Source organism: Electrophorus electricus, chromosome 12, assembly GCF_013358815.1.
Source record: "Electrophorus electricus isolate fEleEle1 chromosome 12, fEleEle1.pri, whole genome shotgun sequence".
NCBI classification, from domain to species: Eukaryota; Metazoa; Chordata; class Actinopteri; order Gymnotiformes; family Gymnotidae; genus Electrophorus; species Electrophorus electricus.
Genome location: NC_049546.1, coordinates 15251170 through 15276428, shown reverse-complemented (window position 1 = coordinate 15276428; position 25259 = coordinate 15251170). Strand labels below are relative to the sequence as shown.

Genomic DNA, 25259 nt, shown 5'->3' with positions numbered 1-25259 from the left:
TTTACAGACATTAAATGTTCACTAGAGCAGGGCCTCTTAACTCTGGGAAATAATTACTCTAAACATTGACATTTTCCCTGCTCGAAGACATTGAGTTGTGTGTTGGAAGTAAAAGCCTGAAACTATAAACAGCAGTGGGTCCCCAGCACTCCCCATAATTTCTAGATGTCATATTCCAGCTATTAGCCTATTAAATGTTGTTAGTCTTCTTTTGAAATATTTGATCCTTGGGCAATGTACTATAGTAACATGAGCTTGTCAATGCTCATGATTCTGTAGTGCTGACCTATTTATTACTGCTCAGGAGACTGAAATACAACTTTTTGTACTTATAACTTAGTTGTATTTTAGATTTATATATACTTAGAGTTACAAGTATGGGTATAAAATTTCTTGCGAAATGTGTTCACCCAACTTGCCCACTTTGGCAGCCTTTAGCAACTGATTATGACACTTGTTGAGGAATGACTATGCATACATGGTTTGTCTAGGCTCTCTCAAACAAATAAATGGATTTATACAGGATGCTATTAATGGCAAGAAGGCATCACCACCGCCTTTAGTAAGGCCAGGGGAGCAGGGCTAATGAGCCATGCTGGATCGGTTCCTCATGAGGGACCTAGACCTATCTCTCGCTCAGTCTCAAACATGCAAAACAGGCTTTTCAACAATCACACACATCTTTTTTTTTTTTAATTCCTGATCCAGCAGTGACTAATGCCCTGCTATTGAAGCCATCAAGCTTGATATAAACAGAAACAAACTCGGCTACTTTCCCAAAAGCAGCATAGTATCTAGTCTGTATACACTATTAAATAAGTGTGCAAAGTGCTATCTGTCCAGCACATCTGGGTTCTCAGATAGCTCCTGCAATGTCTTCCTTACTGCTCACAAACAAGAGAAGGGACATACCCTAGAGAAGCTGTATGTACTTCATAAAAATTTTAAATGAACATTGAGTTGCTGAACTGCAAAACAGGCATTAAATCAGAAGTGTATATTTACCATTAGAATTCATACAATTTGCAGTTTCAAGGTAATTTCTCAGACTTTAATGGCATACAAATGCACAGTAGGCTGACAGGTCAAAAATACTGAATGGAAAAAAAAACAAAAAAAAACCAAACCCAGTACTCAAGTTTCTCAACTAAGCCCAACAGATTTTAATTCAGCTTTACAAATCCTCATTTATCTGACACAAAAGAAAAACTATTTAAGGAATATGTACACATACACCCAAAAAACCTAGTCAATTATATTAATCTCATATAATAATAATAAAAAAAAAAACAACCAAAATGAACTGTACAAAACTCTTGTTGAAACAAGATGAACTAGGCACTGGAACGCAGTGTGAGCACACTTCTGCACAGATCACCATACAAGGAGCGGAAACAGGGTTAGCTTGGTCTGAGACATATTACACACACACACACACACACACACACACACACACACACACACACATCCTCCACTCCTTTTACTGTACCTTATTCACAACAATCAAGCTACTGCAAAAAAGAAAGATGTCAATGAGGAAAATATATAAAGATATCAAGTTTTTGAAAGCTGAGCCAACATCACAAAATCACATGTAATGTACATACATTTGCACGATATATACAGTAAAGCCTTGCTTTTCACAAGCAACATTTGTGAGAATGTTACTGTGCTTCAAAAAGCAGCAACTGTTAAATCCACTTGTCCAAGAAGTTGAAATTCATTGCCGAATCATCCCTGTGGCTGGTAGAGCATCTTGATGAGGTAGGCAGGTTCCTATCTGCCTCCTCTATAAACCTAAAGTTTAAAATAAAAAATAAGACATTTAAAAATTCACAAATTTAATTTAGGCAGGAACATTAAAAAATACTATATAGTAAAGGTGTTTTTTGCACGATTAGAAGGAGCACCAGTTGTAGAATTTGATACGTGTACGTGAGTGTACCAGCAGCAGTTTAAGTCTCTTAAGGGTCAACTTCATCTTCTGTCTCTTTGAGTGTGGGCTCTCTGAGAGATAGGGGTAAAGCATCAGTGCCCAAAAGCCCCCTGCGCAGGACATAAGGACAAGCAGGACCCATAGGAATATCAGCAAAACCTGGACAGACGGACATACAAAATCGGCAAGAAAGAAAATGTAAAGAAAGAACGGACTCATTTGTGAAGTCATAGCTCCTTATTTAATCAGAATTTACGCAAAAATTAGCAAAAACATGACTCCTGCTTAACTAGATTTGAGGAAAAGATGTACAAGCTGGAATGCGCTAACAGAACTCTCTGAAGCAGGTGTTCGTACAAGCACTTTGGTTCTTCACTATTAAAGCAATGCCAGTAAGAGCAAGGCTTCTTAAAACACAGCCGACACCCACCTTTCATGACAACTTCAGGCAGGCCGTAAGGCTCGTACTCAATATCATCGTATGCTACTGACATACGGCTGCGATTGCGCCGGATGCGCTCGGCTAGGTGAGCTGGGTCAGCCGGGATTGGGAACGTTCCAGAAAACAGGAGTTTCTCTGGGTCCCCCGGTGGGGCTGGAGAGAAGTGAGCAGAGTCAGCACTACCAGTGTCCTGTTCCTCCTCTTCCTCTCTCTGCTTTGGTTCATCAGTGTAGGTCTGGGTGCTGGCATGGATGACAGTGTGTCCACAGCCTGGGGAAATGGAGCCCCCGAGTGCTTCCTCTTCCCAATCCATATGCACATATGTCTGAGTGGACATGCTCTTCACTTCTTTTGCCTTTTCTTGGCGTAGACTCTCCAAGACAGTTGTGACCTCTGATATTTGACTTTGGTCTAAAGCAAGACACATTATTGCAACATCCTCCTCCCTCTTCAATGGTTTGTCAGTCTGTCTCCCAGGAGCAGCAGCATGCTTAATTTGGTAATCTGGTGTGTTTACAAGAGCTTTACCATATTGTAGAGAAGTAAATGCATCATGTTTAACTGTAGGCTTCTGGGTGTGTTTCTTAGTTGGTGCTTCTGTACTTAGCTTTGGACTTATTACTTTGGACTGAGTTTCAGGTGAGATTGAAACAACATCCTGGCTTTCTTTTCTGACAGTGTTTTCCTTGAGTTGGATGTCAAGATTGACTGAGACAGCTTGCTGGTCATCATCTCTTGGTCCTGTTTTTTTAACATATTGAACTAAATCAGGCCTATCATCAAAGATCTCAATTTCAGAAAATGAGGCTGGACTAGATGAGAATTCAGTGTTGACATTCATGTCTCTGATCTCCACTGTTAGGTTATCGTTTGCTTGTATTGAGCCATTACTCTTTGCAATCAATTCCTGGGGGGAAAATAAATGAACTAAATAAGGGAAAAGAATCTCCCAGTTACAAAAAACAACAACTCACTCAACACAATAGTTTGAGGGTCACATAACGAAATACTGCTTTCATTTACCTTGGCATTGAGAATCGGTTGCCAGTGGACTGTTGTCTTTTCTGAGCCGAGCTGATAATCCATTTGGTTGTCTCCAGTCCCATGGCCAAAGCAACCCCTTTCCTGTGAGAGACCTCCCTGCTGTACCATGCTCCTGAAACAGACAGTACATACTAATGTGAAGAGAGAAAGACTATGTACTGACAGTACAACATAAACATCTCTCACCCAGCACCTGTGTTTACTGTCCCGATACACCACCATTAACTTCAAGTGCTCCACAGCTCACTTACAAATACATGCCCAAAATGTACGCACACACTATCCATCACAGGCTCTCACTGTTATTGTGTGCTTATCTATAACAAATGCCAGTCAAATGGCTGGCCTGAGCAGGTACCTTCTCTGTCTGCTGTGAACGTGTAGTGAATCGGGGCAGCATGGGAGGATAAGCTCGTCTTCTCGCACCAACACTATAGAGTGGCCATTGCTATGGTGACCCAAAATCTCCTCCGATGACAAGGCAGAGATCCTCCACCTCTGCAGCTCTTCAGACTGCTGTCTGCTCTGCTCGGAGAGCAGCTGGTTCTGGGCCTGCAGAATCTGCAGCTGAGAGCACAGACATTTTGGGGGGGGGGGGGGGGGACAAAACACATCGACACAGATACAAATTGGTAAATACACTCTACACTATAGTGTGCAAGTACATCACAGATCAGTTCATTTAGGATGCAGTGCTACATATAGCCTTGAAGCAATGTTTTGCAGAACATATAGCATGTTTTGCGCTGTAAAAAATTATTTATCATTATTAATTTAGATCCTAGATGCAAACAAGGCTTAAAAAGCTCACTAGGTGGCAAATATACTGCAGACCACAACGACTGTTACAAACATATCCAGTAGGCCACCATGCTACAACTCACCGGCTGTATTTTCCAGAATAGATTTCCACAACCTATTTTGGGTCAAAAAACAGTTCACTGGAGTACTCTTATTGGACATTTTCAAATAATGACCACCAAGCAGGGGTTTTGAATTGGCAAACAAAATGTTATAAGAACATGAATAAAGCTAAAATAAAGAACTGAAGAAAAATTAACAAAATGAAAACTATATCCTCAAACAATTAATCCTACAGTACTGATTTGAATTGTATATACATTAAACCTTTGGACAGTCTTGCCACATTCTCTGTAGTGCTGTCAATAACTAAGCAGTCTATAAATGCCAGGATATATAGCTTTCATACTCTATGTTCAGTGTAGTTTTATTGGTCCAGAAAATATCAAACACACATGATTCCGATTGTGGACCATCATTGGTTGGGGCTGGTAACTCAATTTTGCATCTTGATCATTTAGAAAACAGTGGATACAGGCACTAAAGCAGTGAAACTGCTAAGATCACCGCCTGCAAATGAGAGAGAGTACCTGTTCCTGTGGAGTGTCAGCCTGTAAAGCGGAAAGTGTCTCTATTTCACACTCTCCATTTTCCTCTCCGCCATCCTCCTTGCTATTTCTCAGTCCATCTTCTGAACTTCCATCAACGTCCACCGTCTCCTCCAGAGCAGAGGAGGGACTAGGACAGTGTTTTCCACAATCTTTGCTGTGCAGACCCTCCTGTTGTGTGTTTGCCAAATCAGAAGATTCTTGTCTTAGCACAGGTATATGTTCTAAACCTTTTTCTTTTTCCAGTAACTTCAATTTTAGCTGTTCATTCTCTTGCTTGATGGACAAAAGATCCTCTCTTGATACTTCCTCCAGCTGCAGTGTTAGCTGCTTGTGTTTGACCTTCAACAAAGACAGCTCATTTTGTGCTTCATAGAATTCATATATTACCCGCTTTAAAGCATTGAGGTCATCTGTAGGGTACTCCAAAAGCCTCTGTAGGACCAGTGCATCATTCTGTCTGTCTGTCTCCTTGGAACTTGGCACTCCTTCGCACTTTGGATTTTCTGTGTTCTTATGAAGCACATGGTGACTGCCTTTCTGAGCAGTAGCCAGCTGTTCCAGTGGACCCTTTGCCGTTGCGTTTTCTGTGAAGAGGGCAGAATCTTTGTAGTGTACATCTAATATAGGTAGTGACATATGGACCTTATTGTCTACAGTAACATTACTCATATGCAACACATCTGAAGTAGGGCTGACATTGCCAGGTTGATCATTTCTAGCCTCTTCATTTGAGCAAGACTGTAGTGGATCAGCGTGTAGTGTTTTGTCTTCAACAAACTGAGAGGCCTCTTCTTTAACCATTTCAGTAGTTATAGTAGCACAGCTAACTACTAAATTACAATGTTGATCCTCAAGGTCCTCTAAAGATGTGTTTAAGGGCAGCCCAGAGTCCATCTCTTTTAGTTTATATGATTTTAGCAAGGCAATCTCTTCTAGACAGTTCTGCAGTTCCATTCCTCGACTCCGTAGGGCATCATCCCTTTCCTGTAGCTCCCTCAAGAGATCTTCAATGTGCTTGCTTTGGTTCTCAAATGCTAGTGTTAGTAGCTGGGTTTGACTGGTCACCTGGCACTGAAGAGTGTCCAGCTTTTTCTGGGCGTTTTTCGCCTTCTCTGCTTCTCTGTCTCTCTGTGTTCGCAAACGTTCCACCTCTAAGACTAAAACGGTAGTGTTGTCCAGGTCCATCATTTCTTTGGTCTTTGCTTGCTCTTTGAGCTCCTCTGCTGTAGTGTTGTCCTCTCTATTCTGTTGAGAGCATTCAGAAGATTTTGTTTGGGTTCTGCCTTCTGTAATCAGCGCCATTGTTTCCGTTTCCTTGGAGAACATAATATTTTGAAGGTTTACAGGTTCACAGAAGGAAAGAGGTGAAATAACATCATTTTCAAATGCAGTAATGTCATATGTGGTGTGTGTTTGGTTTCCAAGCTGCAGATAGCCTAACGGCATGTTTCCTTGTACATTTATGTCCTCCAGTCCAGCAGACCTTTGTAGCTGGTCCAACTTCGCTTGGAGTTCAGCGATCTTTAATCCTTCCATTTCACTGTTTTTGAGTCGTTTCTTCTCTTCCTCCCTCTCCCGCCCCCTCTCTTCCCGTTCCTGCAGAAGCTCACACTGAAGAGCCGCAAGTTCCTTTTGGATTCTCTCCCCTTCTCCTTCATGCTCTGCTACCTTCCTTTCCATCTCAGCAAAGTCCTCTTTGAGCTGTGTGTTCTCCTCCTGCCTCTCTTCCTGCTCCCTTTCTCTCTCCTCCAGTCTTTTCTCAGCCGCCTTCTCCAGTGCAGCCACCACCTCCCTGAGCCTTGTGGTCTCCTTCCTCTCCATGTCAAGCTGCGCCTCCAGTTTCCCACCTTTCTCTTTGAGCTCCAGGGCCTTGGCACGATGTTGCTCAACTTGGGTGGAGTGTTTCTTACTCAGCTGCTTCAATTTGGTTCTTGCCTCTGCCTCCGCCCCTCTCTGGGTCTCTAGGTCTTCCAGACGTTGCTCCAGCTCCCGCTTGACGTCGCAAAGCTCCTCACGAAGAACAGCATTCTCATTCTCTAATTCCGCAAGAGATGAGTCTTGTTTTTTTTCCTGATCCAAAGGGGTTGAATTTTCATTCCCTGTGTCATGACAAATATCCTTCTGAGGAAAGGCATCATCTTTAAACAGGCGCTCGCTGGTTGAATCAGACATATAAGATTCTGTGTCTGTGTCTTCTATCCCTGTGTCTTGCTCAGTCATTGAGCTGTCCATGTCCACTACACTAGGGTTCCCAGCTCCATGCTCATCATCTGCCTGTTTGATGCTCAGTTTCAGGGTGTTTTCAGACCCATAAACACTGATGTGCTCCGAGTCAATACCCTCACCGGGTTCTCTGTCTGGGGGATATGTTAATATGCCTTGCACACTTGGTCTCTCAGCTTTCAGGGCCCTATTCCTGTGGGATGAGTGCTGGCGAGGAGAAGTGCAGCCATGGTGGATTGAGAGAACAGGAGTGAAGCTATCCACAGCAACAGGTGTGAACGGATGAGAAACTTGAAGAGGAGAAGCCATAAGCTGGGCTAAAAACAAGAAGAATGTGTGTGTGTGTGTGTGTGTGTGTAAAAGAGCAAGAGAGAAAGGGAATGTAAATTAATATATGCATTGGTATATATAATAGCAGTTCTATCTAGCAAGACTTTATTTTAAAATATCTGGTTTGTTCCATCACATATTTGCTAGCAGATGGCAGCAAACATAACAACACAGAGTACACGGCATAAATGTGCCAAGCACACAAACAAAAATATCCATTCTATACCCTGAAGTTCTTTGATGAGCTTCAGTGCTTCAGCCAACTCTTCAGTCAGCCTCTTCACATCTACCTCCAGACTCTTCTCCCTCTTCTTCAACTGATCCAGAGACAAACGTAGGCTCTCACTTTCCTTCAGCGACTCCTACAGGCCAGGATTGGAGTTGCAGTAGCACAACAGAAAAACAGACTCAGTAGTTAAGTCTCAGTAGGGTGTTGAACAATTATTAATTATTTATCACTGCGTCCTGCTGATGTAATGAATAATTTGTTTCTAGACATCATGTGAAGTGTGTACAAAGTCTTAAAATAGAGACTTTTTAGTGACAGAGTGAAAGGACGAATTAAATAACCTACAGAAAGCCTAAAATTGTACCCCATAATACATATACAAAACCCACACAGGCACACATCTAAATCAATTAAAGGAAGGGTTCAATTAAAACTATGACTAAAAGGCATAACACTGTTGCATTATGCAATTACTGTTATCCTGTCTTAAGACCATCTGTATTCTACACAACTGCAGGACAGCTTTCACATTTATAATCCAAGCCCTTCGTTAGCCAGTTACTCTGGCACCCATTGTTAGAACACACCCCAAAAGCTGAGCACATACAGAGAGAAACCACTGGTGTACTGACAGTGAAAAGATAAGATAATAGTAGCTTATTTTGCTGAGTCACCAACAGCAATTTAACAGTGGCACCAGTTCACTTATGGAGAATGATAGCAGTTTAGAAATCCCAGTACTTCTGCCAGAAACAAAAACAAAAAAAGAAAGAAAAGACAAACAGCCTCAGTCATGGGCCAACTTCAAACTTCTCCACTTCATTTAGACCATAATGTTAATGTTGGTTTCCCATTTAGCTATTTATAATTTTAACAGTCTATATCCATGTTTACGAGATGGATAATGCAGTAGTATCTGAGGATGGAACAACCCCTTAGACAGAACTGCTGGCATTTAACTCTTTCTGTACCATTTTCACTGAGGCAACAAAAAGAGCTTGTGTGCAAGTACACACGCTGGTGGCGTACCGTGAGTTTTTCCAGCATTTGAGCCTCTCTCTTCTGACTTTCCGTCAGATCGGCCTCCCTGTTCTTTAGCTTGGTATGCACATCCTCCAGATCCCTCTCCACAGTCTGCTTCTGCAATGCCAGCTAGGGTGTAAGGGGAGAGCGAGAGAGAGCGAGAGAGAGCCTTAGGACTCAGGGTTTCGGTGCAGTAAAATCAGTGTGACCTAAGAATTTATTCATGAGGTGTTTGGCCATCATGATCTCTTTAGTGAAACAATTCCACCTCTCAGGTACAGAAAATGAATATATCATTGCCACAAAGTAAGATGCAACTCCTGCCTGTGATTTATGAAATACAAAGTGATCATGGTTTGTGGGTTTACTGCCATGATAATTATTCAGCCAGCTCAGATGTCAGGACAAACAAAACAGCATGAGTTCTGAGCATATATCATACCATGCATTATAAAATATAACTTGATTATCAATGAAAACTGAGAATATTTCCAGTTAAATGGTGTACAGAATGTGTGCTTTTTTAAGCAGGCCGATTTATCACAACATAGATCGGTGAAGAATACCCCAAACTTGAGCAATAATAAGGCAATGCAGCTTACTGCAAAAACAGCCATTAAACCAACCCTTAAGGACAGAATGCACCTTCTTCTAAAACATGCAATGTTCATGAATATGCTACATTTAAAAGTGCTTACATAATTTGTTGTTACAAAACACCACATTCAGCACTCTTTGAGGTAACCAGTTTTAGTCATCATGAGACATTTATTGCATGAGGAACCTTTTGATAATTTTGTTGACTGATGAGTTTACCACATGGTTATAGAAGTGACCTAAAACACAAAAGGCCTTTGCAGTATGATGTCCAGATGGCCAGTTCATGTTATTTGCATTTGTGTTTCTGTATCTTTGACAGAGTTTAATCAGATAAGCAGTTTGAATTAGATTAGATATGAGCATTTATAAGATAAATATAAAGGGTACATCAGTCAACGACCCAATCATACTATATTCAGACATCTGGAAAATGATACAAGTCTATAACGATTACTGAGAAAGCAAAAAGCCAAGGGGCCTTACACACGTATTTCAGCTTGTGGAGCATAACAAGATGTTACATACAACAGTACACAGAGAGACTCATGGGCATGCAGGCTAGTGGGCATGCAGTCTGCTAGATTTTGTTGCTCCACTTACTGATCTACCCATCAACTGCATACCCAGTGACCCCTCAATGCACCCTTAAATCATTACTATGAAAGGAATGTGCGAAAGAGAGAGAGAGAATGGGGCATATAACTAGAAAATATAATTATGGGTTTAATCAAACCACACAAATTACAACACTGACCTTGACTTAAGTGCCTTCTGTCAGAAAGTCATGAGGCAGAGAAAAGGAAAGTAAGAGAAAGAATAACAGTCGGAGAGAAAGTAATGTAAGAAATCGAGGGATAAGAGGGAAATAAGAAAGATGAGCTGGAGGTCACATTAGGACACTGACCAGTAGAAAACAGACAGCCAAGAAAAAGAACTTGAAAAAAAGCAAACATCTTCACAAATGCTGCAATAACAAAGTAACATTTATCTAAACTAACCTTTCTAACACACAGAAAGAGGGAGAGGGAGAACAAGAACATAACATGAACAAAACAAAAAGAATTACAGAGTTTTAAAAAGTGTATAGAGGTCCTGTGTCTATAGTATAGTACATCACGTTGTGTATAAGAGCATTTACATTTATAGTATTCAGCAGACGCTTTTATCCAAAGCGACTTACAGATGAGGGTTAAGGGCCTTGTTCAGGGCCCCAACAGTTTTAACTTGGCAATGATAGGGATTGAACCAGCAGCCTTCTCATTGCTAGCCCAGTACCTTAACTGCTAGCCAAGTACATTAACTGCTGAGCTACCCCTGGCCCAAGTATGTTACAATGTGCCTGTAGTGTAGCATACATGTTCCCAACAAAGTCACTGTGTAACATGTCCTACCTTGTCATGCTGTGCCTGTAGTGTGTTGTGAAGTGTCCTGGCTTGCTGGATCTCCTGAGTGAGTCTGTTATTCTCCTGGTGGTGCTGCTTCTCCAATGACTGTCTCTCTCTCTGCAGCTCCTGTAGCTCCTACAGAGAACTGCATGTTTAAAGCTCCACACAACTTCCATAACAATCCACCCACTTTCAAGACAAGTTTTAACTTTGGAAAAGGATTGAAATTAAGCTTAAACGGCTTATGCCCACTAATTGGCATACAGTAACAGATGTCAAAATGTTTTTTGATATGGCACTTTAATTTCCAAAATCTTACTCTTTACATAAGGCTCAGTGAACATTAACATTTATGACAAAGCCATAACACAAAAATACAAAATATTAAATCAATAAAAGGCAAAATATGAATAATTACAGGCCATATTGTTGTTATAAATTGTTGAAGTAGAAGAAGATATATGCAAGGTCACTATACAACCCACAGCCATTGCAATCAAAACATCACCCAGAGTGAGAAGAGCGAAAATGTTGGACAAAGAAAGCTTTTAAGCATGGACAGTCTCAAAGGGAGAGAGTGAAGAACAGTCTAAGAGGCTGTGGTAGAGAATTGAGTAGATTGGGGTCCATGAATCAGCAGTGACTAGTCTGACTTTTGGAACAGCCAGTCGCAGACACCAGACCAGTGTAAGCAAGAAGCAGGGGTAAAGAAGCTCAACTGAAAAGGGTGAAGTTGGGGCACACTAGTCTTTATAGGTTATTAGGACTTTAATCAGGATGTGCAGTAAGACAGATAACCAGCGTAACTGAAGGAGGGCTGGAGTGATATGATTCATCAAGAACAGTCACGATGATATGAAGGCATGTAGCAATGGGTGCGTGCCCAGACACACACACACACACACACACACACACACACACACACACACACACACACACACACACACACACACACACACACACACACACACACACACACACACACAGACACAGACACAGACACAGACACAGACACAGACACAGACACAGACACAGACAAACAGGTGTACTCACTCTCTGGTGTTCTCTCTCCATGTCTCTCCTGCGCTGCTCAGCATTGCAGCGACTGGTCTCAGCATTCTGTCTCTGGCATTTCAGCTCCTCCTGTAACTGCTTCACACGCAGTTCAGCTGCCTGAGCCTACACACACACACAAAGTTTAATATACACCACATCTCACAGAAAAACTATGAATGATGTACATTTAAAATCACCCCTGATTAAAGAAGCCAAATCAATCAAACACCCCCAGTCCATGTGTGTGTGAGTGAGAGAGTGCATGGACAATCACCCGGTCCCCTTCCTGCATGATGCGCGTTTGTGCACGGGCGAGCTCATCTGTGGAGCGGGTCAGTTTCTGATCTTTTGTGCTCAGTTCTCTCTGAGCCTGAGTTAGATGGGTCTCTGCCTCTTGACAGCGCTCCTTCTCCAGCTGCAGCTCTCGCTGCAGCCCAGACACATGCAAACACGCCTCTGAGAGGAATGAGGGTCACAGGAATTTTAATTAGCACAAAAAATAAATACAGTCATGGATATTTATAACAGTTGACATGCCACTTTTATGCTGTTACAGAACCATTATGGTAATTGGAAATTACGTTTTCAAATATTCAAAGCAGTAAGGTTTCATAGCGACCTCGAAAAATGAAGAGGACTATAGACTAAACTAAAAAATGACTACACACCCCTAAACACATGTGTGCATATGCATTTTGCCCTCTTAAACACAGGTGGATTAAGCTCTTTCAGCAATAAAACACACCACACATCCACACCAGCACCATTGAAGTGCTATTTTAAGTATTCGGTTTTAGTCTTCCAACTCTTTCCCCCTTAACAGGAAGCCACCACTATAGGATGTTGAAAGAAACTCTTTACCATCACAGCACTTACAAGTAAGGCGTTTCTTTTGTTTATTTTTTTTACTGACGTCTCAGTAAAACAACCTCTATTGGAACATATATAGGCAGTTCACACAGAAATCTTAAATGGTCCATGCCCCATTCCTTGGAGACCAAAAAAAATAAATAAATCACACATACACAAACTTGATTTCAGTTCCACATCTGTAGCTTTTAAAAAAATATTAATGCCAGAAATATCTTCATGGGCCCAGCTGTATTAAGGGAAGAGTCACAAGTTACATAAAAAGAAGAACTGCACTGTAATGGCATGGTGTTTACACTAAAGCCACCATCCTCTCACATAGTCTAAGACACGCTGTGCACAAATGCAAACCTAACAGTCCATATACAAAGACAGCCCAACACCCTGCTTTTGTGGTTCTAAAACAAAAGCAGGACACACCCACAGCCAAAGACAACTGCTTTAGTGTTTAACTCGGCTGAATGTAGGACTGCAGTATGACTATTTTTGTTTCACACAGTCTGATGACAGATTACAAATTACAAATACAGTTAAATGCCTAAAAGATGCAGCAGTCTAGCTTCTGTGTGTCAGAAATCCCCATTCCTGAAATAATCTGCAAAAAATACAAAAAGGTGTTCCAGCCTCTGGCAGGGTCAACCGACTAACTACCATAGCAACCTGGTAAATCAACTAACAGGCACTTTTCTTTCTGACCATCAGACACAGACCATTACCAAGCTAATGTCATAGAATCATTCATCTTGTGTACCTAAAAATGGCTCTTTTTGTAAAATTCATTTAGTACATATTTCTTACTTTGTCAATTTTCTACAAGTTATCACTGAGTATAAGAGCATACTGCATGTTCTTGCTGATATTTTGAGACAGTTTTCACCACAGACTTTTGGCTTGAATCTATACCTCACAATAATGGAGATGCTTACCATCTCTCTCTTTTCGAAGAGCCTCCTCAGTCTCACCATCCCGTGAACCCTTGTCTAAGGTGATGACATCGTTCGAGGAGATGGACGAAGAGGAGGTGGATGCTGGTCTCCCTCTAGGAGTGGACCTTGTGTCATCCCGGTCCCATGGAAACACTGAGGAGAAGGGGCGAGCCTCAGATTGGTAGACTCTGCGCCGGAGGGGTGGAGTTTTGTGTGGTTGCTGTGCGACCTCGGATAAAACGCCATGCACTGAGGGTTTGGGGCTTTCTCCAAAGAGCAGCTGTTGCTACAGAGGTACAGGACAAGGGAAAACAGAGAAACATTAAAGCTTAATATTTCAATCTCAAAACTGCCCATAAGCAACCAGCCAAACAGTAGTTCCTGTTATTTAAAGGACTAATCCCTTTCTGGTAAATTTGTAAGACCATACAAAACCAAATATATGGGGAGAGTGTGTGCGCCCGAATGAACTCACATGGATAGGGTGAGTTTTGGCATCAACTTCTCCTCCAGTACCATCCTTATCACCTGCAAAGCACAGTGAAAAAAAGACATCATACTGGGAAGAGTGGATATTCATACTGGGAAGACTGGACATCAGTATTATAAGGAAAAGTAGAGAAACTAAAGATCATTGACAGAAAAACAATAAGGAGGAAAAAGAAACAGAGGTACCACTTTGGTGCCAGGGCGAGTTCATGTTCCAGCATGGAGTGGAAAACAACATGGAATCCCCCGAGACACTTCTCCTTTGCAGCTTCTCCAATTCCACCTCCAGCCTAGACAAAACGGAGACAGGGCAAGAGGAAGCTCTAAATCATTTAGCACCTCTGTCTAAATCAGCAGAAGGTCACATTCACCCAATTTGCTTCCATTTAGCTCATGTTAATAGGCTATATAAATTTTTACCCAGCCTGCAATTTTGATACACCTGGCACGCAGTAATTTAATACACACCTATTGTGCTAATCCAAGTACAATGTGTACACACTGCTCAGTCAGTATCCTTTGTGTCTCCTGTGTGCACACACACGTCTTTCTGTATAACCTGTTGTGCAACTGCGTGCACGACGTGTGTGTGTGTGAGACTGTATGTGTGCGCACACGTGTCTTACCGTTTAATCTCCTGTGTAAGGTTCTGTGCGAGTGCTCGGGCTGAGTCCAGCTGGCCCTCTAGAGCACACACCTGAGCCACTTTTGTCTGCAGCTCGTGGGCCAAACGCTCCCTGGCCTGTGCCCCCCCCCTGGCCTCCTCATGCACCCCCAGCAGCTCCCTCTGCACAGCAGTCAGCTCCACACGCACATCCTCATACTGAGCCATGTTATAAGAGCATGATCAAGGAAGTCATTAGAGCACCAATAACAAGAGATCAGTTGACTGTTATCACACTAAATTGTTGTTAGAAGTTAAAACATTGCTGGACAGTTGTGGTGGATCTGAAGTATAGCTCTTTAAACATATTACCCATCCATGCACCTTAATAGCCCAATGAGTGCAATTTACTCTCAGAATAGACTTAGCTATTTTCCAGGAGGCCACAACAGCATGTTTAAATGACTCAGTTCATATCCACTAGTTACAGTATGTTCAAATGGCACAGCTCAGTCATCCAAATGCTTAAAAAAAAAAAAAAAAAAATTATTTACTTTTCACCCCTTAAACATTACAAGAGTACTGTAATCAGCTCAGCTGATGCCTGTTTATTTAGAAGTCGATTACACTGTCTGACTTTATGTTTAAAGATCTTGCTTAATCTAGAATGGCAACTACTGCAGCATGCTCTAAGATGTATTACAAACAGGTAGAACTCTGTGCACCAAAACCTGAATTAGCCTACACGTTTGTGGGCCATTAAAGCATTATACCTTTAAAGCAGTTTGAAAGACTGTTAGCACTCTAATTACTTCAAATGGACTTTTTAGTATTAACCTGCCTTATTTATGCATTACTTATCAAAAGGTCATTGAGTGGGTATTAATGTTTCAGCCCATCTGCCTTTCCAGTGTGCTCTGCATTCTCAACTCGAAAGGGTCCAAACAGAAAGTGCTCTTTGACAAAAAATATTCACATCATACCCCAAGGAATGCTGAATATATGAGCCAAAATGCCTGTACATCCTGTAGACAAATCTGAGCAAAAAAAAAGCAAGTTAATGCTAGAAAACCTTTTGGATTTACTGGACATACCAATATATAACTGCGTATTTTTGCAACTAAACCTAATGCTCACTCTCCTTATATCATTCAAAGTATTTCAAACCAATTTAATACATTAATTGCTAATTTTTTTAAAAAATCCATAATTATAATTCAAGGCAAGCACTTTCATTTCACAAAAGCTCCACAGAAATCTCCAAAATAGTGAACTGTGAAACCTTTTGCTTCTGTTTGTGTAGCGCTGCATCCGAGTTGCCCAGCTGGAGCTGCCTTTGCTGCCTCTCTCGGTTCAGCTTCTCAACGAGTGCTTGCAGCTCCTGAACTTTCTGCAAGGCCTGATTAGACAAGCCTGCAGTCCAGTCCTCTGCAGCCCAACTCATCTCTATACACACATACACAAATGGCAGCAGCAGAACCAGAAGTATGTTTCTGAGAAGATCCACTGGGACACAGTCAAGTCATTCTCAGTTCTGAAGACAGAATAACAAAGGTGATTTGATGTTAGAGAAGAGCATATTTCCAGGGGTTAATTAATGCAGTCAGTGACAAACCCCTTCTTTGCCTCAGGGAAATTACTCAATTCCCACTTTCCCCTAAAATAAAACATCATGCATAGAGTGTGACAAGCTCATAAAATGGTTATGTAGAAATAAGCTGGTTCATCCAGATGTCTGAAAAATTACGTGCAACATTGAGATGGCATTTTTTCGCTCAGGCTCTCAACAAAACATGCTCATGGGAATTGTTGCCAAGAAACAAAACAGAGCATCTTGCATAAACAACGATATATATATATATATATATATATATATATATATATATATATATATATATATATATATAAACTGCGCAACGATCATATACACTAAAATGCTGCATCAAATGTCTTTAATATAGAATCTAAATTGTGTTCTTTAAAAAGAGTACTTGCTTTGGTAAACAACGTTATTTTCCAGTCATCTACTGATAGAAATTGCACAAACAGAAGTATATGGAAGACCCGGCCATGAATCCACACCTCTCTCCCTTTGGTCATCCTGATTAGTACAACTCGATAGTCATGATATTCACGTCAATATTACCACCACTAAAAGGGATAAGGGCGAAAACTCCGATATGACAGCGTGTGTATACAGAAAGTCCGTCCGAAAGACTTAATGCACTCCCTAAAGGGCATGTAGCGCTACCTAGCAATTCACCTCCTTTGAGTAGTCAGCAAGCAAACCACACGTCCCATGGGACCGCAGAATCTGTTTATTACAGATGCTATGAATATTATAAGCAAGATAAATAGGATTTTTAAAAATGTAATTATAAAATAACGACAAGGTACGGCAGCCCACAAGCTACACTTGAAGCTAAATAACCAACAACCGAAACAAAGGAGGAACTCCAGACAAAGATTTTTACATTTTAAATCAACGTCTCGCAGTGGCTAGTTAGCTTGCTAGCTAACTAGCTGTCTGACCTGGCAAATATGTTAGCTAGCTAGCTATTTGCGATCACTTACCGCCACTTTTGGTCTTTGTGAATCACAGTAATTCATTTCATATTCTCATTGACGCTTAATTTCTTATTCAAGTATTTGATAATAAATATTTATTCTACAGACGTTGTACAAAAAAAAAAAAATATCTGGATGGTAAACAGACTGAACCCTACAATAACCAAACAAGCTTGCTACCTATTGAATATGCAGGCGGCTTGTCTCGTGCGTTTCGTAAACCCGATATTAACGCGAGCCGGAGTGGATGACGTAGTAACAGGGCAGGACAACACGGTCTGCAGTTAATATTTCAACCACTGGGGGGCAGGACACAACATAAACGATACGTTTGAGTTTCCAACGAGACCTATCAAACCCGATTAGTGTATGTTTTGCATTGACTGTGACTATATTTGCTCTGTCACGTTACAGTTACCAGACTGAAAGTAATAGTATGCCTCTTGGTTCCGTGAGATGAGGACATTAAAAATAAAAGATTCTAACCATTCGTTTATGCCATAAATTATACTGATAATTTATCCATGATTAATTCTCTGATGTATCCTGTGCTTGCACTGCAGGGTATTGTAATGAATATAAAACAAAATATATACACTGCTATTAAAAATAATGCATTTCTTTTTTACAGTACAACCCATATTTGAGCAACTGTTTATTTAATTGTTTAGAAAACTACTATCCAGAATCCACTATTGAACCAATGGTTCTTCACAGTGATATTATAGCAACAGAATGTAAAGAGATTATTAACTACTCTAAAGTTTTCTGTGGTGTATAGGTGTGTGCACTTTGTGGGACCACAATATAATGGTATTGACCTTAGTACTGACCTGAGTGGAAACCCTTACAGTATGCATAGTGCTTTCAGACAACGGTCGACCTAACTTACTGGGCTATCAAAGACATACTGCAGGGGATAGAAGCACATGAGTAATGACATGTTCTTCCTGCTTTTTCTATCTGCTACAAATATTCATGTCCTCAGTTTTAATGCATCACACAACAAATCCTGGCCATTTACCCTGCCTTGTACCTACCTTCTTTGGCCACACAGTAATTTATATCAGATGGCTAATTATTCTTAACATAGCTAACCTACACCCCATTCATTTCAGAAGATGGCTAATACAAACTGTGCTGTACAAACAGGCTACAGACTACAATTATTTATCAACAGTACAAGTGTTTCTCATAAAGGCATACTTTCTTTAGAGAATCTTTTACATTATTCTGGGCTAAATTATCACTAAATTATACAGATGTATTTAAAATGCTTATATCAATGCAACTTCATCATAATGAGGCATATCCCTCATTTCACAAATAGACTTAAGCTGTTGACACACACACATACACACTCCAACCCTGACTGATTACTACACAACTCATATATATAGACTGTTTTGCTATAGGAACTCATGGGTGCTCACATGTTTAGATGTGTATTTTGCTAATCATTTCTTCTTTAAGTGACTGCCAATGTACATAATGAATCAATGTCAATGTATATAAAACTTGGGCTTCTGACAAATCAATTGGTGTACATCTACCCTTGCGAAATAGAAATCAACCTGAAAGGTATGGCAAGATAAGTTTCCACTATCAATTAGGTACTTTTTAAAAAATTAACATGCTACATATCAGTTGCCTATGGAATGACACTTAGGCCAATACAGAACACACAGCATATAAAGTTCCATACAATGGGCATTATAAAAAATCACAATTTATATTTTGAATTATAGAAATTCCTAGGATTTTGTTTCTATTCCTCTAAACAAGCTTCAACGAGCTTCAATATTTTTATTGTAAAACATCTTAGTGAAAAAGGCTGTTATTAGTTGTTTGCCTTAAGTGAACAGTACCCATCAGACAGGCAAAAATACCTATTTAAGATCCATTTAAGAAGTTTTTATTTTGTTCTCATATTCTATGAGGCCGCATTAATAATAACAAAAATCTCTATCTGTGTATTAATTGTTTCCATAGTCTGCAGTGTTCTCCATGAAGCCAAAGGTGTCAGGCCTGTGTACCGCGGAGGAGCTGGTCACCAACACTGTGATGCTGGAGCTGAAGGCCTCACAGGTACGAAGCTGCCATGGAGCTCCAACTCGGCAGACTACAGCCGGCTGGCCATGAAACAGCAAAACATCCCATACGAGCTCACACTTGGAGACCTGTTGGACCTTCCAAGACCTCTGGGCAAAGATAAACTGGTCACCAACTCTCTCTGCCTGGGTTATCCGCTGGGAAAAACAGCGAAGCAAGGGCTTCTCCTTTGTCAATTTTCCTTCCAAGTTCTGCATGCTTAGCTGCTGGAGGTTAGACTTTAGCAGTTCCCACTGTAATCAGCGGGAGGACGCTGACTGCGGCGCGACCAATGAAGAGTAAAACATGAGGGAGATCCCCCTTGCCCAGGCTTCACATGTGCTCATCACAAAGAACTCACAGTATGAAAATACGTAAGCGGCCATAACCTAGGGACTTTTCCTATTTCCTGAGATGTCTGTAAATGTTGCAGTTTGTAATTTTTTAATTTAGTTTGTTTGCCTACAAAGGAAAAAAAAAAAAAGCTTTGCAGACTTGTTTTTAATATGCAGTAGATTTTCAGACATCAGTTACTATGTTTGGTACTTACACAAAGTAAGGCATTCATCTTTAAAAAATTCAGAAAACATGTACTGATAAAAGTGCCTATTATATTATACACTGTACATTAGTTTTGAGAATTTTCAGAGAAAAAAAAAATTGGAATAATTTAATGAAGAACTGTTCAGACACACTTAATCTGTTGTTAGTATCAGTATTAACTTCTTAATCCAATTTTATTCATAACCTAAGCCTCTGTATTACAGGACTACCTTGCCAACATTGCATACATAGCAGCCAGCTTGAGAGAAATAACAGAAATTGAGCAAAGGTTTAATGGTTTACACTCCAACATTACTACTGTAAAAAGTGACACTTGTGTTCATGGACAGTATACATTTTGAACCCAGGCCATACCTCCCTTTGCATTGATCTATTTCCATTTGGCAAAATAAAAACTACGAAAATAAGAATCTCTCAACAATTTACAGTAAAAAGCCGCTGAAAGGCCCTTATCAAAGGACTCGTTCTCCTTCATATTAACAGGAGACAAAATGATTCCCAAGGATTAATATACGATGGAAAGCTTATCATAAGGTCACATTAATTTATTGTAAAAGTGAAACTTTTACTTCGTTCATGTTACCATTGGTTGCTGATAACACTCCAAGAGAACCAAGCTAGTTTGCAGAATCAAACCATTCAAAAAACTAAGTCTTCACCTTAATGTAAATATAAGTGAAGACTCAATTTTATTAATGGAGATCATATCTAAAGGTAACAAAGGGAAAGTATGAGTGAAACCTGACTACACCAGTCCCCCTCTGAACAAAAAGGATGCATTACTTCTGCCTTTCCAGAGAAGGAATATTTGACAGATAGCTTCTACAATTCAGCTGATATCCGTCACTCTCAGTAAAAGCACACAACCCATACTTGTTACAATTTATCCACCTCTGTCCCATATGGCAGATCTATTGTCCAGTCTCTCTCAGGTATTTTTTCTTTTGCACATTGCCCACTATAGTTCACAATTTCTCCATTTTGTACCCCATTCTTCATCGAACCTTCTGTCCTCATGGACCTTTCCTTTTAGGCAAGGAAGACCACAAAGATGATGAAGAAGACAACAAGTACGAGGAATATCTTGATCATGAGCCAGCGATTGGAGGAAACAGACTGAAAGTATTTGAGAATCTCCGTGTGGGCCATTTCTACATTCAGCTGCGTGTCCTCCACGTTGGAATCAATCCTACAAGGCAATAAAGAAGAATAACCTGAATAAATGTTCATTATAGGCATCCAAAACAAATTTCCACAATGTTTAGGATTATTTCTCTAACTGCTAAAAACAAGTCTGTGCTAAATCCAACCAACATTAGTCTCAGATGTAGCAGTCTTTGTGACTCAATGAATAAATTTAAAAGATGCTGACTAAACAATATAGCTCATGTTTTTAACATGAGTGGGGATAATTCAAAGGAGCGGGAAGAAAAATGTTACTGTAATCATAATTCTAAACAACACTTCCGCCTTTTAGTAGCACTTACATTAATATGATGAAGTGGGATTGAGTGGCTTTGGAAGCAAGGAATTGTTGAAATCTCTCCCTTAAGATCCCTTAATGCTACTTGATAAACTCCTATCTGATTCATTAACAAGTCTATACAACAGTATCATTCTTATCCTTACCTCTGTACGGTCTCCTCCTGTTCTTTGACCATATGTGCCAACTGTTGGAAGATGGAACCCAGCTCCACAATGGTGCTCTCAATGTTCTGCATGGTATCAGCTCGACTCTGGATGTACGAGTCCTACATATGAGAAGTCAATATGTGAAAGGGAGGCGACACAATGGATTTAAATTATGTTGGCTCGCAATGGAATGGCTACATTTCATAATCCGATTGCAGGCCTTTTAAACAGATGCCAAATGATACCTGCTCATCAATAAGTTGCAATTGAAGGGGGTTGGTTCTTGAGTCCACATCAATAGCAACTTCTCCACCATGACTTCTAGATTCATCCTGCATCAATACTGAGCTACCTGAAATAGTTGCATAGAGATTTTTAATAGGCCGGAATGGATTTAACAGCAAATAAACCGGTTTAAAGTTTTAACCCAGAAATATTACACACACCCTGGTTATAATCATTTCCTACATATACGTAAGAGTCAGATGCGATGATAATGAACATCTAGCTAAAAGAATATTCATTAATACCAAATAATGACAAATTTCGAGGGCTGAAATAGGGACTAGAGTACCGCTGTGCACATTCACCCAAAACCTGGTTAGGATTTGTTTCAGTGTTCAGTAAAAGATACGCACTTATATACACGCATAAGTATATATATGTATATATACGCATGTTTATACAAAGGTTTCCACAAGATATTTTGTTGTTGTTGTTAGAAGTGGCGTTAACTTACTGAAGTTGTTGGCCAACAAAGGGGAAGCTGACACTGGAGCCTGGGAGAACTGCTCTCTCCTACTGCGCTGCTGCTTCAGATTCTACAAAGAACATGCACAAGTTACTAACTAAAGTCCCCACAATGATGAAGCATAAGGAGTACAGGTGTGCTACATAAGTGTTGATCTGAGTGCATAATGAGTAAACAGTAGCAAATATATACATTACATGGACATCTGACTGTAACACATTTGTGAGTTAGCTGGACTGTTGAACTAAGCCTTGTGCAGCTGCCCAGGTATGGATATCCATTTCATAAAGCTCCCAATGCACAATTCATACTCTAATGTTGTTTCCAGAGGCATAATGGAAGTCTATAGTGAATGATGCAACAGAGGATAGGTGATTCTTATGCTGCACATGCTTCAACACTCAGCAGCCCTTCTCTATGAGCTGTCATGGTTTTGGCAACTTTGTGGCTGAGAAGCTGTTTGCTCCTGAATACTTCCATTTAACATTAATTGCACTTACAGTTGAACAGAGTGGATTGAGCAGTGTCTATGGAGATTGCATGCTATGAGACTGATTTTATGGACCTGATAGCAATGGGAGTAGGTGAAACACTATAACTTAATTACTTAATCAGAAAGGGTGTACACTTACTTTTGGCTATGCAGTGTTTGTTGGATTTTACCATCACACAAAAAGAACCAATAATAAATAGAGAGAAAAAACAAACAAAAAACCCGAAATGAATCTTACCTCAGTTCTCACTTCCAACACAGACTTGAAATCATTAGACATTGATGCCAACTTTGACTGTAAACATAAAAACAGACTTTCTGTTGCCAAAAGCAAAAGTACATAACTGTATTACCTAGTGTGATAAGTCTAGTGAACATGCATGAAGACAAGAGAGATAGGAATCACTGAAGGTTTTCTTTGGGTATAGCAGATAAAAATTCTAACCTGGAGGGAGACGACAATCGTGTTGGAATGTGTCTGGATGTGGCGTCCATTCTGCTCACTGCGGGAGCGCACCAAGTCTTGCAGCTGTGCTATCTGTTTATTCAAACTGTTGATGTCCTAAAAATGAGACAAACAGACCTCATATCACTCCGGGACTAGTTCCCTTAAGTATGAAAATAGACACACACATACAACCGCACAAATATGACGCATGCTCAGTAGTTATATTCACCTTTCAATCTAAAGGTGAATGCAAGACTGAATTATTATTAACAAAACATCTTAAATAACCACTAACCTGTTTTATAATGTATGTTAACTCTTCAATCTCCACAGATTTATCATCAAACAGAGACTTCCTTTTGGCCACTGGAATTTGTAAAGTTATGTTACCAAAGACAATGTAAAATAACCAAATGTAGGTACTGCAAAGCCAAATAACGTGGCCCATTTTGACCAGGAGGTACTTACAAATTGTGAGCTTTTCCAGCTTGGCAAAAGTATTACTTAAGTCTTTTCCAATTCTCCTAAGAGGGCACAAGAACAAAAAAAAATTGATGGAAGGAAAATTTCCATAAAGCTAATAATTCTAATATTATCAAGTACAGTGATAGCTTAACAAACATAAGTCTTACTTTGCCATGAGTGTGAAGTCACTTCGCTGTTTAAGAGCATTAAGACTGGGCTTTGTCTGCATGCCATTCTAAACAATGGAAAGAAAGACAGGAGAAGATATTAATGCTCTTGATATGATACCAAACCTTTTTAAACTGAATAACACTATAGTTGCAAAACAATACAATAAATAAAAATACCACCCTGGTTTTAAATCGTTGGTTGGTTGTACCGTATGAATGAAAGCAATTACATTTACAGAATTTAGCAGAGATGCACATGCGTGCTTGTTTCACACACAAGCAAACACACAATGTCCTACCTGTATCTGCCTCCCCTGAAGAGACTTACAAGCGGACTGGAACTCGAGCGTGCGATCCCGGCACGTCATGATTGTGAGGACGCAGAGAACTACCGGGAAGTGGATAACTACCTGATTCCAAAGTGTCGGATTGAAACCCTTGCGTGGCTTGGCTCGAGTAGGCCAAAGTAAACAGACTATATACTTCTAGGTTTCTAGGAACTTGGTGGAGATGGGTACTCTTGAATGGTCCCGCGCTTCATCTGAGGAAAAGAGAACATAAATTGCTGTTGACAATCTGATTAACATATGTCCAATAAGCGCCCAAACGGGTAACTTCCTACAGGAATATTGTACTGTGTACTTCACATTTCCTTAAACCTGAGCGCCGAAGCAGTCACGAGATGAGTAAATAACACACAATCTACAGTCTATCCGATCCGCAGTAGCGTTATCTAAAATTAACGGGTAATATTAGGTCGCCTAGAAGTTTATAACTCAGTCAGGCCGTTACACAGAATAGCTAACTACATGTGGGAACATTAACTAAAAATATATCAATACAATAGATATCATAATTAGCTAGCTAGCTACCCACCCACCCAAGTTAACCCTAGGTTAATTATGGCTATCCTAACTAGCTAACTAGTTGGGTAGCTGCCTCTATCTAGTAAGGTTAAGCTACCTAAAATAAACAGATATCCATCTAGTTAGCTAACCTAGCAGCATTCGCTAAACCTTTAAATTCTAACTTATTCGTTGCGCGTATAAATAGCCAAAGACGATAAAACATGACAAATAGACATCTAATTAAAAAAAAACAGAGCAATATTTAGTCGTCAAAATACCATCTAACAGCTATCTTCGTCCAAAGTGTCGCTAGTTAACCCTGTCTGCCGAGAAAGGGAAATGATGCTAGCTAACCTAGGCTCGCTAACTAGCTAGCTAGTATGGTTAGCTTCTCAGCTGGTTAGCATTGATGATAATAGAAAGACTCGACAGCAAATACGGTGTGTTGTATAACGAAAGTTACATAAGATTAAACAAATGTTACAGTTAATATCACGTACATATACATTTACTCACTGTTATTTGGTAAAAACATCGAATGTTAACATTCCCAGATTTCCGATGATTCGTAGGTTGGTGTTTCAGTTGAGTCCTGACCACTTCCGGCGTAACACGTCATTGCCACGTACACCAACAAGCATGCGCCCAGCATGACTGATG

The 25259-nt window shown here is 40.2% G+C and overlaps 2 protein-coding genes across 4 annotated transcripts; both read right to left on the bottom strand.

Annotated features, from left to right (window-relative positions):
• Window positions 1-1037: 1037 nt before the first annotated feature.
• On the bottom strand, window positions 1038-17324 carry si:dkeyp-115e12.6 (centromere protein F). 3 transcript variants are annotated; one of them, XM_027017319.2, is made up of 18 exons: window positions 17144-17324; window positions 15852-16103; window positions 14592-14788; window positions 14152-14255; window positions 13952-14004; window positions 13477-13762; window positions 11955-12136; window positions 11678-11803; window positions 10631-10759; window positions 8646-8768; window positions 7614-7749; window positions 5222-7374; window positions 4814-5002; window positions 3781-3989; window positions 3402-3534; window positions 2367-3285; window positions 1946-2095; window positions 1038-1797 (listed from the first exon to the last, which is right to left on the bottom strand). In XM_027017319.2, the coding sequence occupies exons 2-17, from the start codon at window positions 16011-16013 to the stop codon at window positions 1965-1967; spliced, it is 5232 nt and encodes a 1743-aa protein (XP_026873120.2). In that variant the 5' UTR covers window positions 16014-16103; window positions 17144-17324; the 3' UTR covers window positions 1038-1797; window positions 1946-1964. The 3 variants fall into 3 exon arrangements, with proteins under 3 accessions (XP_026873120.2, XP_026873107.2, XP_026873115.2); XM_027017306.2 differs by having other exon boundaries at window positions 4814-7374; XM_027017314.2 differs by lacking the exon at window positions 17144-17324 and having other exon boundaries at window positions 4814-7374; window positions 14592-15917.
• A 2390-nt stretch (window positions 17325-19714) lies between these two features.
• stx5a (syntaxin 5A) lies at window positions 19715-25199 on the bottom strand. The gene is made up of 11 exons (XM_027016404.2): window positions 25116-25199; window positions 24051-24292; window positions 23749-23816; window positions 23585-23640; window positions 23412-23482; window positions 23114-23230; window positions 22907-22963; window positions 22164-22245; window positions 21670-21776; window positions 21422-21543; window positions 19715-20981 (listed from the first exon to the last, which is right to left on the bottom strand). The coding sequence occupies exons 2-11, from the start codon at window positions 24117-24119 to the stop codon at window positions 20822-20824; spliced, it is 909 nt and encodes a 302-aa protein (XP_026872205.1). The 5' UTR covers window positions 24120-24292; window positions 25116-25199; the 3' UTR covers window positions 19715-20821.
• Between the last annotated feature and the right edge of the window lie 60 nt (window positions 25200-25259).